Source organism: Camelus dromedarius, chromosome 14, assembly GCF_036321535.1.
Source record: "Camelus dromedarius isolate mCamDro1 chromosome 14, mCamDro1.pat, whole genome shotgun sequence".
Classification (NCBI taxonomy): Eukaryota; Metazoa; Chordata; class Mammalia; order Artiodactyla; family Camelidae; genus Camelus; species Camelus dromedarius.
Window position 1 is genome coordinate 49,150,487 of NC_087449.1, and position 16,223 is coordinate 49,166,709.

Consider the following 16,223-nt stretch of genomic DNA (forward strand, 5'->3'; position numbering starts at 1 on the left):
GTGGGAATTGGGTGCTCAGGTTAAAGTAAAAGTAGGTACACACTCCACAGACAGAATGTGGGCCATCTCCAAAGGGGAGACAGCGAAAAAGGCCACTAGGCATGGTGTTGTCAGTTTTTATGGGCTCAGTAGCTTCACAGGCCTATAGGTGGGACCATTCCAACTGCCCTGGGGAAGGGGCTGAGATTACCAGGAATTGGGCCACCGCCCATTCTTTGGCCTTTTGTGGTTATCCTTGGGACTGTCATGGCGTCTGCGTGCATGTTACTGATCACGCTGTTACATTGAGCGTATAATGAAGCTCAAGGTCTACTAGAAGTTAAACCTCTTAATCCTTAAGGCCAACTGGGAGTTGAATCTTCCACCATTTTGGTGTTAAATTGCTGTCATTCCTTGAGTGGCTGTGCCCTGCCCCCTTCCCTCCTGTCTCACCCCCATTTGAAAAAAAAAAAAGAGAGAGATAGAGAGAGAAAAGAAAAGAAAGAAAAAAAGAAAGAAAAGAAAAAAGCTTTATTGCTTTGCCAGGCAAAGGGAGTCACAGCAGGCTAATGCCTTAAAGGCTGATCTGTCTTGGGGTCTTGAGGTTTTATAGAAAAACTGGATGGAACAGAAAAGGTGATAACACTCAGGGCATTTTACAGGGTGTTGCATTCCTTTCATCTTGAACAAGAACTTGCTGTTGTTAGGAAGGAATTTAGGAAGGTCTGCCTACTTACTTGAGGTTCAGTCCATGACCTTTTTTCAAGACCTCTAGGGTAAAAAGGATAAGTTATTCTAAGAAAAGAATGCACAGGGAGGAAAGCCTGTTAGTCATAAGATCAGTTTAGCTAAAAGTACAGGCCTGAACAACTCAATAGCAATCTTGTTAGTTTTCTACTCTTTCATTATTACAAACCAATGCAATATGACAAGATAATATGCAGAAGTCTCCCCCTCTCCTATCCACGGTTTTGCTTTTCATGGTTTCAGTTACCCACAGTAAATTGTGGTCTGAAAATATTAAATGAAACATTCCAGAAACAAACAATTCATAAATTTTAAGTTGCACACCATTCTTTTTTTTTTTAACTTAATTATTCATTAAATCAAGTGACAAGATTTCTAAAGGCAAATGTAGAAGGTTACACAGTTCTGAGCAAAACTTAGCTCTTTTAATACCAAGAAGACTTAGTTTGGTTAAGTAATAGAAAGACCTGATGATAAAGACAACATGAAGCAAAGGAAATTGTTTTGATAAAACACAGAATTTCTGCTTTCTAAGCATATTACTTAAAAGTTAAAGAAAAATCTTTCATAATCTCTTGTTAGGAGCAGATCAATAGTCCAAGAAAACATTTTCCTTTAGCAGATGAAAGAAAATTAAGTTTCAGTTTTATATATGTACACTATTGATATTAAAACTTACTTTTAAGACCCTTATAATAACAATTTAATTTCAGCCAACTTGGTTATATGAGGTAAAATTCTCTCCCTTACTCTCTCTCTTCCCAATTTCTTATACCATTTAGTTTGTCTTTCATTCTTATTTTTTCCATTCAGAAATAACCAGTTATACTTTAGAACAAATTTACTTTCTTTTTCCTTAACAAACATGCATCTCCATACCTCATACCTTTTCTTAGCCAAAACTGCATCCTATTTTCCTTGTATTCCCCTTATTTCTAGTCACTTTAGTTACATGTATTAGAATTTTTTTTTAAGCTAAACCTCCTTATTGAAAATAAAGAAGTAAACAATTGTGAACTGTCTTTTGTATTAGCACCCTGTGGCTTAGAAAACTTCTTGTACTTTCTAGAAATGCGTTTATATCTTACAGTAAAATTTTTAGTGTGGCACAAAACATGTTTACTAAGAGACCCAAATATCTATTGTTCCTTTGTAATAAGAGTCAAAAGTAGGTAAGCTTATTTAGTGAGTAATGTGTTAGTATTTTAACTTCTTTGGAAATGATCTAGCCATTTAAGGAATTCCCATCATTTAATTTGACTTAGCAAAATTCTAAGGGTGGAAGTTACCAAAGAGATTTGGGAAACTTTTTCTATAGAAATAGCATAAACCAATCATTACTGAAAAGTTTACCTAAAAATTCTTATGCCACATACATCTATTTAATTTGTTTTTAAAAATCATATTTAGATTACTCTTAAAAAATCTGTAAGACGTTAAAGCAGTTAGCCATCATCTTAAATTATTTTTCTTGCTGACAAATTTTGTAATGAAGATAACCTGAGCTTATTTGACTTTCATTAAACCTAGGTAAAATAAAAGTATTACACTTAATGCTAAGAAATCTAAAGACATGTCTGTATTAATTACACCAACAAACTTAAACTAGCTTTTATTTACCAAAACTTATCCTAGAGCATATGAACTTGAAAAACATTGGTATTGTTTTCTATTATATTTCTGAGATTTAAAAATATTTAATTATAAGTGCTTATTTTAAGCCAATTAAATAGAGCTATTTTACAAATTAATTTGGCAACACCTTCCAGAGGTGGAAAAATATCATATCTATAATTTACATACATCGGATACATAAACACACAGACACAGAGACTTCATAGTTTTTGATTTAAAATTTTATCTATTGGGCAATGCAAAATTCACTAGTTTATTTTTAAAAATTGGAATAAGTTAAGTTTACCTGACTAGATTTTGGGCAAGGGAGCTTTTATAACAATTTATATTTTTAAAAAGCTTCTTCCTTTCCCCTGACCCTTTTATGCAGGCTTAGGAATTGGAGATGGTCTAGATGAGAGTTGACATTTACAACTCAAAGGCACAGGAAAAGAACGTAAGTTCCTACCAGAAAGACTCTGGTTTCTTAAGACCAATATTTACAAGACTTTTGAGTTAAACAGGGGCGGTTCTGGGATTGGTAAAAAGGAATAGGGAAACTGCAATTGAATCTAGAGCTGCATTTCTACTTTAAAAAAAAATTTTCCCCTTTTTTAGTTTTATTAGGTAGAATTATTACAGTTTGACAGCATATATATATTATATTGCATGTAAATACATAGATACAATATGCTGCACATATTTTTTTAGTTTCCATATGTGTGCTGATCATTGTTTCTAAGAACAGATTAGAGCTTTAGCTTTTTAAACTTACATAGCTAACAAAGGAATAAAGCCAACCACAAAAATAAGAATCAACAGAATGCCGTAATCCAATCATAAAGGACGGTCAAATGTGCTCACACATATTCGAGAAATCAATCATCTAAGTTATAAATAATAAGTAGTTCATTTGTGTCCTTATTTGATTTTTTTAGATTCCACATATAAGTGATGTCATATGGCATTTTTCTTTCTCTTTCCGGCCCACTTCACTTAAGTTACGCTCCAATCTGAGTAACATGATAAAATCTCTAGCCATCCAACTCCATCCCATGTGGGACGTGAATCGTCCCTTTGTCAGCGTAATCCTGCCCATGAGTCATTCGGTAGCCGTCAGTTATCAGATTGACTGTCTCAGTATTTCTGTGCTTGTGTTCAAATAACTCTTACTTTACTTAATGATGGCCCCAAAGCGCAGGAGCAGTGATGCTGGTGATTCAGATATGCCAAAGAGAAGCCCTAAGGTGCTGCCTTTGAATGAAAAGGTGAAAGTTCCAGGCTTATAAGAAAAAACTTGTATGCCAGGGTTGCTAAGATCTGTGGTAAGAACACATTTTCCATCTGTGAAATTGTGAAGAAAAAAAAAAAGAAATTCATGCTAGTTTTGCTGTTATATCTCATAGTGCCACAGTGAGTGATAAGTGCGCAGTTGAGATGGAAAAGGCATTAAATTTGTACAATAAAGTATTTTGAGAAGATAGACCACGTTCACATAACTTTTACTACGTATGTTATTATGATTGTTGTATTTTATTATCAGTTGGTGTTAATATATTGTCCCTAACTTATAAATTAAGCTTTATCACAGATCTGTACATACAGGAAAAAATATACTATAAAGAGGGTTCAGTACTCTGTGGTTTCAGGCATTCACTGGGGGTCTTGGAAGGTATCCCCCGAAGCTAAGGGGTGACTAGTATTTCAATAACATGTAAAAATGACTTCTATCTCATACAGACACTTGACAATAAAAAACATTAAAAAGAAGGAATATTAGATCAAAATAAATGCCAAATAAAAGTCATTTTAAAACTTGAGTGATATCACAAATGTTTACTATTTAAAAATGTCTTAAAATAAAAATTAAAAACACAAAGAATTAATTGCCCTTGATTTTTGTTTTTATGGTAAATATTTCAGGTGTAGAAAACCTGAATTCATTTTGCCCTGATGCTGGTGGAAATAAGAGTGTGTTCAAACACGTCTTCAGGTGGCGTATTAGGCTCATGTTGCTTCATTTAACGTTCCTCTTTTTAATGATAAAATATTTTGCTTTACAAAGAACTGTAACCTATAGCAAATATTCAAACACTGGAAAATACCAGCTAACATAATTGTGTAGTACTTGAGTAACATGCTGAAATCACCAAATTATAGAAACTTGTTTTGCTTCTAAAACTTATTTCTTGGAATGCCACTCATGGGATTTGAATACAGCATCCTCATACTATAGATATGAACTCATAAATATTCATTTTATTTGTAAATATGGCCCATCAGTTAGCAGCAGACAGGTCTGCAAACACATCCTATAACATGGCAACAGCTACAAGAAAGACTGATTCCATCTCAACCAGTTCTTTCCCACATGTTCCTGTCCCAGGTCCTGGAAATGTCAACCTTGACTTTTAACTCCATGTGCCAGTATTTCCTGCTCTAGCTTTGGAGAGGTCATTGGGTTCCTTCAAACCAGTAACATCTCTATGTTGATTGTTAAGCTTTAATTTTCACAGGAGATTATCATGGTTTTTCCTTCCACCAGAGGTTGGTATCAAGATAGCTGTGGGCTGGGGTGTTGGTAGGCTCCACCTATTCTGGAACCCACCCAAAACTTTCACAGCCTCAGAGCTTTTGCAGTGCTGTTCCCTCTTCCCGGAATGTCTTTCCCCAGCCATCAGGCCTGTCCTCGAATATCACCTCCCACCAGCCTCTCCAGTCACTCTCCTTCAATTCCCTCTCAGCACCCCCCACAATCTAGCATTATCCAGTTTATTTACTTGTTTAGTACCTATCTTCCCCTCCCCCACATGGAATGTCAGCTCTGCAAGAACAATGTATCTCCTGTGTATATTTCCTCCTGAATCCCAGTGCTTAGAACACTGCCTGGCACAGAGTAGGTGTTCAATGAGTATTTGTTGAATAAATAACCGAGTGGATGGAGTAGGCAGGTGCAGATGGCTTTTTAAAGCCACCTCTCTGGAATTCTCTCCCTTCATTTGTCAAAGGGAGATGAGAAATCCTCTTCCTGCGCATTTTCAACCAGGAATTGTTGGACCCAGACACTGAATCCTCAGCTGAGCAAATCCGATGCAGGTTCTGCTTGGATGCAACACTGATAGTGGCCAGTGGGTGGCAGCAAGTCAAGCAAGTTCTGTTTGGATGCCACACTGATAGTGGCCAGCTGGTGGCAGCAAGTCACTGTAGTTGAACCATGACAAAGTCTGGGCCACCCAGTGCACAGAACACCTGCAGTTCAATCTCCCAAAATCCAAGCTTGTTCCCCACCTCCCTCCGCCCCCCAACATCTGGGGTGAGACTTTCTTAAACACAGGGCGCATACCCCTGCTACCCTGAAGGGAGAACACTGAACTATGTTTGAAGTCAAATCCCAGCTCTGCCACTTACTGGTTAGGCAACCCCAGGGTTCGCTTCTATTAAGTGAGGATATTATAAGCTCACTGGATCATTATGAATCTCCGGCAGGTAAAGACTGCAGGAAGAACAGCATGCGTGCTCAGGTATAGGCTTTGAGGACTGCAGGTGGAGCCTGGACCTGCAGAGACCCCCACCAGCGCCTCATTCTCCTAGCGTCTCCACCTCCCTTGACTCTCCCCCTCCCCACCCACCCCCATCCATTCTATACCTGCACCCGCCACGGCTGAATGTAGGTGAAGACAAAACACACCGGATGACGACAGGCTTCCCTCTAAATGAACCCCCACAAAACTTCAGTGGGCACCTGTGCTGGCAATCCCACCCTGTTTCACTCCCAGGCTTACTGCAACATTCCCATTAATTTCACCGAGAAAAGAGAAACGATCAGTAGAGAGCTCCGCCCTCTTCCGGCGACCTGCGCCCCCGCCCTCGGCGTGCTCTGCCTTCCTTCGTGTCCCCTGTACCCCGGAGGCACTGCTGGAGCTCCCATCCGGACTCACCCTCCCCGGCGCATAGGACGCCTGCCCCTCCCATCCACCCAAGGATTTGGCTCTGATATTCTCGCCTCTCTTCTGCTCCTTAATTATCTTTCCTTCTATCAGTCTCCCCCACCACGTAAGCCTGCAAACAAGCCGTAGTATCTCTCATTTTAAAAGAAACCCTCCTTAAACTCATAAGCTTTTGCACAGCAAAGGAAACCATAAACAAAACAAAACGACAATCTAAGGAATGGGGGAAAATATTTGCAAATGATGAGACTGACAAGGGCTTAATTTCCAGAATATATAAACAGCTCATACAACTTAATAACAAAAAAACAAACAACCCAATCCAAAAATTGGTGGAAGACCTAAACGAGCATTTTTCTAGTAAAGCTATACGAATGGCCAATAGATGTATGAAAAAATGCTCAATATCGCTAATTATTAGAGAAATGCAAATCAAAACTACAATGAGGTATCACCTCATACGAGTCAGAACGGCCATCATTCAAAAGTCTACGAATGATAAATGCTGGAGAGGATGTGGGAAAAATGGAACCCTCCTACACCGCTGGTGGGAATGCAGTTTGATGCAGCCATTATGGAAAACAGTACGGAGAGTCCTCAAAAAACTAAAAATAGACTTAGCATATGATCCAGCAATCTCACTTCTGGGTGTATATCCGGGGGAAACTTTAATGCGAAAAGATACATGCACCCCAATGTTCATAGCAGCACTATATACAATAGCCAAGACATGGAAGCAACCTAAATGTCCATCGACAGATGACTGGATAAAGAAGTTGTGATATATTTACACAATAGAATACTACTCTGACATAAAAAAGAATAAAATAATGCCTTTTGCAGCAACATGGATGGACCTGGAGAATGTCATTCTAAGTGAAGTAAGTCAGAAAGAGAAAGAAAAATACCACATGATATCACTCATATGCGGAATCTTAAATAAACAAACAAACAAACAAACACTATGAACTCATGTACAAAACAGAAACAGACTCTCAGACTTAATAAACAAGTCTGAGAGTTACTGGGGAAAGGGAGGTGGAAGGGGATAAAGTTGGAAGTTTGAGATTTACAAATGTTAGCCACTATATATAAAAATAGTTTTTTTAAAGTTTCTTTTGTATAGCACAGGGAACTATGTTCAATATCTTGTAATAACCTTTAATGGAAAAAATATGAAAAAGAATATATATGTGAATATACATGACTGGGACATTGTGCTATACACCAGAGATTGACACATTGTAATTGATTATACTTCAATAAAAAAGAAAGAAAGAGAAAGAGAGAAAGAAAGAGAGAGAGAAAGAGAGAGAGAAAGAAAGAAGAAAGAAACCCTCCTTGACTCTACAGGTGCCTCTTCCAGCTATCCTCCCATGTCCTGCTCTTCTTACAGCACAACCAACTCCCCAGAAGAAGTGCCCATGCCCCACCCTCTCCACCTGTCTCCATCATCCTCTCCAGACCCCACTTCCACCAACCTTTCTTAGCATTGGAACCCACTGGTTAAGATCACCAATGACTTTCGTTTCACTATGCCATTCTCAGCTCTCACCTCACCCACCTCTGGGCAGTATTTGTTACAGCTGAGGGTTCCCTCCTTCCTGCAACGTTTCTTCGCTTGGTTTCAGAGACTTGCATCCTCTCTATGTTCGCTCACTTCCTGGCTGGGCGGGGTGGCCCCACGGATGTAAAGTCCATCCAGTGTGGACCACACCCCATCCATGTTCACAGCTGCAGTCCTGACCTCTGCCCTGAAACCCGGTGCTTGTATTTGACTCCATTTGGAGGTAGACTAGGCATCTCAAACCTGTCTTGCTCAAAATTGAACCTTCCATTTTAACCCTTCCTAACCTGCTTCTCGTCCCCAGCATCCCTGTTTGTGTACTGGCAGCTCCAGACCAAACCCTGGAGTTGTCCTTGTCTCCTCTTTATCTCTTACCTCACATCTGACCTCTCAGAAAATTCTCTCCACTTGACCTTTGCAGCCTTTGCTGAACCTGGCACCTCACCTCCTGCACCGTGACCACCATCATTTCCCAGAACTGGCAGAAGCCCCTCAAGTTCTCCCTGCAGCCTCTCACTGCAATCACCTTGCAAACCTGCCAGGGCCTCCCCTCAACCCAATATAATCAAAGCCTTGACTTACTGTGAGGCTTGACAAGATCAGCTCCCCACCCTCCTCCTGCCTCATCTCCCAACACCTCCCCTCGCCCACGCTGCTCACCCACATGGGGCTTCCTGCTTTGGGGGGAACACCCTCCATCCCTGGCCTTGAACTTGCTGTTTCCGGTGCCTGGAACTCTCTGACCCAGGTAATCACATGCTCCCTTCAGGGCTCTGCTTCCCTGCTACATCCTCAGAGAGGCCTCCCCAGGCCCCTCAACCTACACAGGCCTCTATTACTCACTCTCCCCTGGCTTGTTTCATTTTTCTTCCCTGCACATATTGCTTCTACTTCATTTTATCATTGATTTATGTGTTTGTCTATCCTCTTATTCTAAGTGGAAGATAAGCTTCACTTGTGTGGATTCTTGCCCATCTTGTTCATCATATGTCACTTGTGCCTACAACAGTGCCAGGCACAGACTAGGCCCTTACATTTTAGTTTATGGATGGATAGATAGATGGATAGATGGATGGGTGGATGGATGGATGGGTAGAAGGATAGCTGTATGGGTGGATGGACAGCTGGATAGATGGATGGATAGATAGATGGGTGGATGGATGAATATCCACAGTCACATAGGACAACACCTAGAGGGAAAAACACAAAACACCAACATCTCTTGTATCGGGACAGAACTTAATTTTTTCCCTAAAGCCCACTCATATTTATAGTTCCAGACACCACTGAGGAGGTAAGGGTAGACATTTCCACTTCCAATTTTCAGGCTCTGGGAGGAGGCAAATGAACAACACATGATCTAAAGGCTGTCTGAGCTCTCTGGCTTCCCTGGATGGCATCTACTGATGCCCTTCCCTTCTCCTCAGATGTCCGAAGGAGAAATATCTTTAGCCCAAGGATACTGGAAGATTCCTCTGGTCTTGGCTGGGCTGGGGAGGCTGACTCTAATGGACAGAAAGGATCAGAGGCTGGAGATCAGAGAATGTCTTATCAGGCAAAGCTTAAAAGGGACACAGGACACAAGAGGTGGGTGGCTTTGGCCTCTGGGACCCACTACCCCTTCTCTCACTGCAGGAATGTGACTGGTGATACTGATGTGTCCCAACCCCTACCTCTATCAACATACTTTCCTATCGGATACATTCTCTTTTTGAGCTCAGAACTCTCCAAATATTGTTTTCAAAGTTTTAGTGTGCTGGGGGCCGTGCAAGCAGCAACCGCCCTGTTTTTCAGAGTTGGCTATATCCACATCTTGTCCATCCAACCTCCCAACCTGGATGTTTCTTAAGCCAAAGCCAGGTCTGAGGCCCCCCAGTGCCCATGAGCTGTGTGGCCAGATGCTGTGCATGCTCCCTGAGGACATCCAGACCATGGTGGTCTCTGAACAGGCCAGGCCCAGAATCAGAGCCAGCCAGAGACAGGTGGACTTGAACTGACCTTGAACGAGAATTTGCATTATTTAACTTAATCCTCTCAACCCGGTGAGGGGTATGCTAATATGCTAATATCATCCTTATTTCACAGATAGGGAAACAGAGGCTCTGACAACACTGCCAGCATGTGGTGGAGCTTGGCTTCCCTCCAGGCCTGTCTGACTCCAAAGCCAGTGCTCTCTCCACTAGAGTGGGCACCTAGGGTTCATGCAAACCTTTCTGGAACAACACAGGGGTCACTAACTGGATGAAAGGGAAAACCAAGGCTTCTCAAGGTTCTGGTCAATACAGGTTGCCGCACAATCCGGGGTAGGGCCTCCAAGGGGCGCTCTTGTAATAACGTGCCCAGCCCAACTCCAGGGTCTAGTGGGTAAGGAGCAGGGAGGGTGGGGTCCCTGCCCAGAAGATCTAACCTAGGCTTCAGGCCCATTTAGGGAGAAGACAGTTTTGAACCTTAAAATTTGTCTCATCATTTCAGAGGCACCCAGATGTCCGCTTCCTCCTTTGTTACTCCTCCCCTCTCCCCCTAAACCCTGCCCTCAAGCATCCCCACGTGGGTGCACTGCATTGTCCGGAGCTCCTCCATCAGCCACATCCCAGCCCGCAGTGCTGTCTCCAGCAGGCTCCTGCGGCAGGGATGTGCCAGTAAAAGGGTGTTCCAGAGCCCCCTCCACTAGGCAAACTCTAGGTTGGGCCAAGAGGGAATTGGGGCTGTGAGGAGGGGACATCTGAGGAGGGAACCAGGGAGCAGCCACAAATGGTCAGAGCAGAGCGGAGCCTCGGCCATGGGGCTGAGGGTCAGCTGGGGCCACAGGGCGGCCTGTTTCTGCCCATAAAGCTGTCTATGTGTCAGAGCCGCCCAGGTGGGCTACCTTGGGCTTACCTGGGAAGAGGCTGTAACAGGCAGAGGCCAGTGTCAAAGATCAGCCAGACATTTTGGGCTTCGCTGGGGCCAGTGTGTGGAATAGGGTATTTCCTGGGCCTGGGACCCCAGAGCTCAGCTACCAGCTCCCCTTGCCAAGTTCAGATCCTGGTGAGAAGCCCTCACTGCCCAGCCCCCTCTCTCTCCCCCAGACACTTGAGCTCAGGTTCCTTGGCATAGTAGATGAAGGTAGGAGGGAAGCCATTGAAGGCAGAGCTCATGGTGGACGTGTAGGCGCCCGAGGAGGGAAGACCAGCCAGTCGCCCATGTCCCACTCGGGCAGCTGCGTCTCCTCCAAGAAGAGCCCATCAGAGGCACCACATGTGGAGCCGTAGAGGGTGCAGGAGAAGAGGGGTGGCTCAGGGCAGAGCTGCAGGGACACAGGGGTGGGGAATCAGGGAAGGAATGGCAGGGCACACTCCCAGGGCACAAGGCACCAGCATGGACTCTGTTATTCACCCACACTGACTGATTCCTAAGTGGTCCCTATGCACCAGGCACTGTTCTCAACCCTGCCCTCATGGAGCTTGTGTTCCAGAGACACATCCCAGCCCTACCAATTCACAAGTGCAGACACAGGTGGGACCTCAGTTTTCCCATCTATAAAGTGGGAAGATTTTATTCAACAATCACTCAAAATACTGGACCTCCAACTTGACCACACTGGAAATGCCTGAGGAGTTTTAATGAAGGACGGTGCCAGGGTTCCAGGGTCCTAACCTATGAGAAATTCTGATATCCATGGTCTGGGGCATGGCCTGGACACTGCAGTATTTTAAAGCTTCCCAGATGATTCTCATGAGAAGCACAGTTTGAGAATCTCTACTTCCTAAGTCTCCTGCATCTCTAACATTCAAGGATTCTGGAAACACAAACAGTGATGTAGTGGGATGCACATGGAAACACACCCACAGCCAAACAGATGCACAAGCACACCTCCACAGACCCGTGGACCAGAAGCCCACCTTCTTCCGTCACAGGGGAAATTGAGAAACGCATGCACGCAGAAGTGCCCGTGCTGACCCACATAGGCACATGTGCACATCCTGGTACACGCATGTGATGTGATAATCTGCCAAGCCATCACAAATCTGAGATCCTTTACCTCTTCTCCTGGTAGCAGGGAGCCCTGCTTCCCTGGCTAGGGGGCTGGACCTGGTGGCCTCTGGGTCTGGATGGTGACAGAGCCACACAAATGTCTCCTTACCTTCAGCACAATGGGCATCTTGGGTTCAGGCTCCCTGAGGGAGACATGGAAGGCACAAAAGTGGCCCTTGTTGAGATAGTACACCAGCTCCCAGTGACCTCCTGCCAGCAGGGAGAGGGCAGGACTGAAGTGTGCTCAGCCAGGTTGCATCACTGACCCTCAGCACCTCAGCCCAGCACGCTTGGGAGAGCTCTGACCCCCTGCCCAGCACTGGGTAAACTGTTCCCTGCTCCAGGAGTCTTCCCTAGACCCATGCGTGGTTGGGGCCTGTCCTCTGAGCTCGCACTGTTCCTCTGCTCCCCCCATCAGAGGTTTTCTCCTCTTAATAATAATAATAATAACAATGATAGTAATAGAACTAACATACCATGAGATATAGCTTGGGCGTTGTTCTAAGCTCTCTACATGTATTAAACTATTTAATCCTCGCAACTGCCCTCAGAGTAGGTACAATGAGCTCTACTTTACAGTTGAGAAAACTGAGTCTTGTCAGAAGTCACACAGGAGATTGTAGCAGGGCTGGGATTTGTCCCCAGATAACAGGTCTCAGGTACTCTGCCCTTACCTTAAACCAGTTTCCCTGGGCACCTGCTGCATGAGTCAAAACTGGGTGTAAACAGCCTTTTTGTGACGTAATTCCATCACGGTTGCTCCTTAGGAATATGCTAATTTGTCAATTTCTTTCCTCACGGGACACGTAGCCTGTCCCCCAAACCCAGGCTGGGACAGCTGGGCTCCCTCCAATGCTCCTCTCTTACCTCCTCAAACTTAGGCTCGGAGCCCTCCACTCCAGGGAAGCCCCCTCTGATGTCCAGGAGGCTCATGTCATGCCCGACCCCACAGCCCACCTCAAACACGTGTCAGCAGTCAGCGATGGCCTGTGTGAAGTTGTGGGGTGTCTGGCAGCCCAAGCCCACATGGAAGCTGAACAGGTGGAGAAACATGCATGAAAACGCTAGGATCAGAGGAAGAGAGACACCAACACAGCATCCTTGAGTTGGGGCTCTCACAGCGCTGTGTGGCGGCCTCCTCTCCTAGCTGTCCCCTCCCAAGGTCTCGTTGCAGGGGCTCCCCTTCTCTTCCCCCTTGGAAGGCACGTGCTCAGAACCCCAAATCCCAGGGCCCACAAGGAGGCTGGGCTGAGGAACCAGTCAGGGCCAGGTCGGGTGAGACCAGGGAGACACTCTCCTCAGAGCAAGAGTTCGGGGGGCACCACAACACGAAGTAATCAAGATAAAGAACATTAATGCAATAAGGAGTACGACTGATGCGAAAACATCCATGACAAATAAAATATTAGACATTTAAATAAATAAAGACAAGATTGGTAACAGTGATTGAACTTTGAAGCAAAAGGAAAAATCAAAACTGCCCATCCTGTCTTTACTTAAAATGTTGATACTTTCCTCACCATGAATTTTTTGGCACTAACCTTGACTTTTTTCAAATATTATATTAAAATGTTATTTATCTAGAGTGCTAAGTTTTTAGTATCCCCTTAAATTTTGCTCCCAAGGCCAGGGGCTTCGAATGCCCCACCTAGTCCCAAATAACATCCAGCTTCTTCGCTGAGACAGACGGAGCATCACGAGGTCCAGAGGGGCCACAGCCAACAGGAGGGCGCCCCGGTGAGCCAAAGGCTGGAGACAGGCAGCGGAGACCTGACTCCCGCCTCCCAGGCAGGGAAAGCTAGTGCGCTCACCTGGTTCCCACCACCACCAGCCTGGGTCTCTGACAGACTTGAGCAGATGTTCACACACCTCCAGGCTGGCCCCAGACTTGGCGCTCAGAGGGGAAGATGCTTCCACTGCCCGGGGTCCGCAGCCGGACACCAGCCTGGGAGAGGGGTGCATAGGATGCCTGAGGCCTGGATATTTTACTGCCCCCTACTCAATCTCCCTCCAGCTTCCCACCCACCCCTGCCTAGTTCCTCTGGACTGTCCAGCCACGGAATTCCAAGGAGGAAACACACCCACTAATTACAGACTCCTGCCCAGGCAAGAAAAAGCAGGAAAAAGATACAATTAGAAATATGCCTTCTACTGACCTCTATGTTACAGGATCAGAGATGTTAAATAACTTTCCCAGGACCACACAGCATGTGACCATCAACCGGAAATGGGAGCCTTGGTCTCCCCGACTCCAATGTGAATGCTTTTTCCATGAGGTCACCTGATGTCAGACCTCTTAATGTCAGGCTCTGCCCTGCATATGTCTACATGCAGATATAAGCAGTGTCTCTTTGGCACCAGTGTGCACCAGGGAGGCCTCGGGCCACTGACCCAGATCCCTGTGCTTTGCTGCTTGTGCCTGTCCCGGTCACAGCACGGGACCCCCTTGGTCTGGCTCCTGCAGCCTAACTCCATCTGCCGGAGCCCTAGGCTTGCTGCCCCTTGCTCCATCTGTTTCCACTGATCTGCAGCCCCTGCTGGTCTCACCTGGTCCCGGGTTCTGGGACCTTGATTAGCTCCCCTTCACTGTCAAAGACCAGGAGCTGCACCCCATGGTGGGTGGCATACTGGATGTGGGAGATGGGCTTGAGGGGTTGGTGTAGATGGTGTGCGAGGGGGCCACACCCAGGCTCAGCACCTGCTCCAGCTCCACCTGGGATAGGTGACCACCCAGAGCTCATTCATTTATTCTTCCCAATACGAATGAGCACCATGTGTGTCAGCCACCATTCTAGGTGCCACAGCCCCCACTCCAGGACCCCTGGCAATTGGCCTTTTTTTTCCAGGAAGTGTCAGGCCTGTGAATGAGGCAACTGGCTGCTGGCCCAGGCTCACCTGGCTGGCACAGTCGAAGCTGGTGCCGAGGGTGACCAGGACACGCACACCCAGGGGGCTGCTGCTGCGCCTCACCGCGTGGAAGGGTGAGACCCGCGGCAGGGCCTGGTGGAAGACCTGACGGCGGCCGGCCAGCCCGCCCAGGTTGGCTACCATGAAGGGGTCTCAGCAGTCCTGCCAGGACGGGGAAGGAGGGAGGGAAGGCTGAGTAGTGGGTCATCTCATCTGATTCTCACAACAACTCTATGAGATGGAGATGGAGAAATAAAGGTCTACAAATATGAAGTCACTGGCTCAAGGTCACACAGCAAGAACTCGGCAAAGGGAGGATCTGAGCCCCGGTCTCCCACGTCCAGGGAGCTTGCTCTTGACTCCTGTTCTCTACTGCCTTTCGACTTGTGTCCCTCTCTTTAATAGGGAGGGGGAGTCTGTTGGGCCAGGGAAAACTCTAGGGTATTTATTCTACAATCATTCAACAAAAATTTCTCCAACACCTACTCTGTGCCAAGCTCTAGCTTGGGTGCTGGGGAAATAGCAGTGAACAGTACAAATCAAAGTCCTGGCCCGGTGAAGCTTCCTTTCACCTGAACCAGAGACAGGTATGAACTCATGCAACGTGTGCTCCGTAAGCACTACCCTGTGCCAGGCACTGTGCGGGGGTGGGGCAGAGGGGTTGTATGAATTATTCCCAGTTCACAGATGTGGCCACTGAGGCTCAGAGGGCTGGAGTACCTCACCCAAGTTCTCACGGCTGGGAAACAGCAGAGTTGAGACCCAGTCCCAAGAATAAATGGCTTCAGCTGAAATCCGTACAAAAGTCTATGTTGAGATATTGTCTATTTTTTCCCCCTCTTCCCCTCCACCTCATTGATGTTAGTGGCTATTTCTGTAATTTAGGCCTTAGGAGGAGGTGTGTGGCCAGGGCAGAAAGAGGTTGGTTGCAAGCCTTTCTGGCTTTCTTGGGAGAGCTTAGCCCTTGATGGAAGAGGTTGCCAAGTTGCAAAACGAATGTCTTAGTAACACTGATAGACAGTGAAATGAGCCTATCTGGGTCTTTCAGTGTCTAGTCAAGTCCCCTGTCCCTGTCCCCACCCTCCCTCTCCATGTGGGCGGCTGAGGTCTCTGTGATCTGCTGAAGCCATCATTTTGGGGCTGTCCTGCCCCTGGCATGTCAGCTGTCACTTCCTGTAGACTTACACCCCACCTCTGTGCTGTGACCCAGAGTCTCCTCTGCCTGATCCAGGAAGACAGTTCAGCAGGGAGCCTGCTCCTGCCCTGACTCTTCTGCCACCCCGGCCTGGGTAGGGAGGGGGAGGACCCGAGGATGGCAGAGACGGCAGGGCCCAAGTTTCCCATATCTGGGTGGCAGAGAAATGAGTCTTTACCTAGAAACTAACTTGCCATGCGACTTGGACAGTATCTTTCCTTTCCTCCTCTTTGCCAAGTGGCTCCTCCTCCGT

General features: G+C 45.9%; 1 protein-coding gene across 1 annotated transcript; it reads right to left on the reverse strand.

The window, feature by feature from the left end:
• Nucleotides 1–10,374: 10,374 nt before the first annotated feature.
• LOC105085829 (ornithine decarboxylase-like) lies at nt 10,375–14,919 on the reverse strand. Its single transcript, XM_010976118.2, is given in 8 exon segments — nt 10,375–10,474; nt 10,897–11,014; nt 11,017–11,140; nt 11,978–12,092; nt 12,294–12,335; nt 14,416–14,518; nt 14,521–14,581; nt 14,764–14,919. Coding segments are annotated over 8 exon segments (819 nt in total).
• Nucleotides 14,920–16,223: the final 1,304 nt, after the last annotated feature.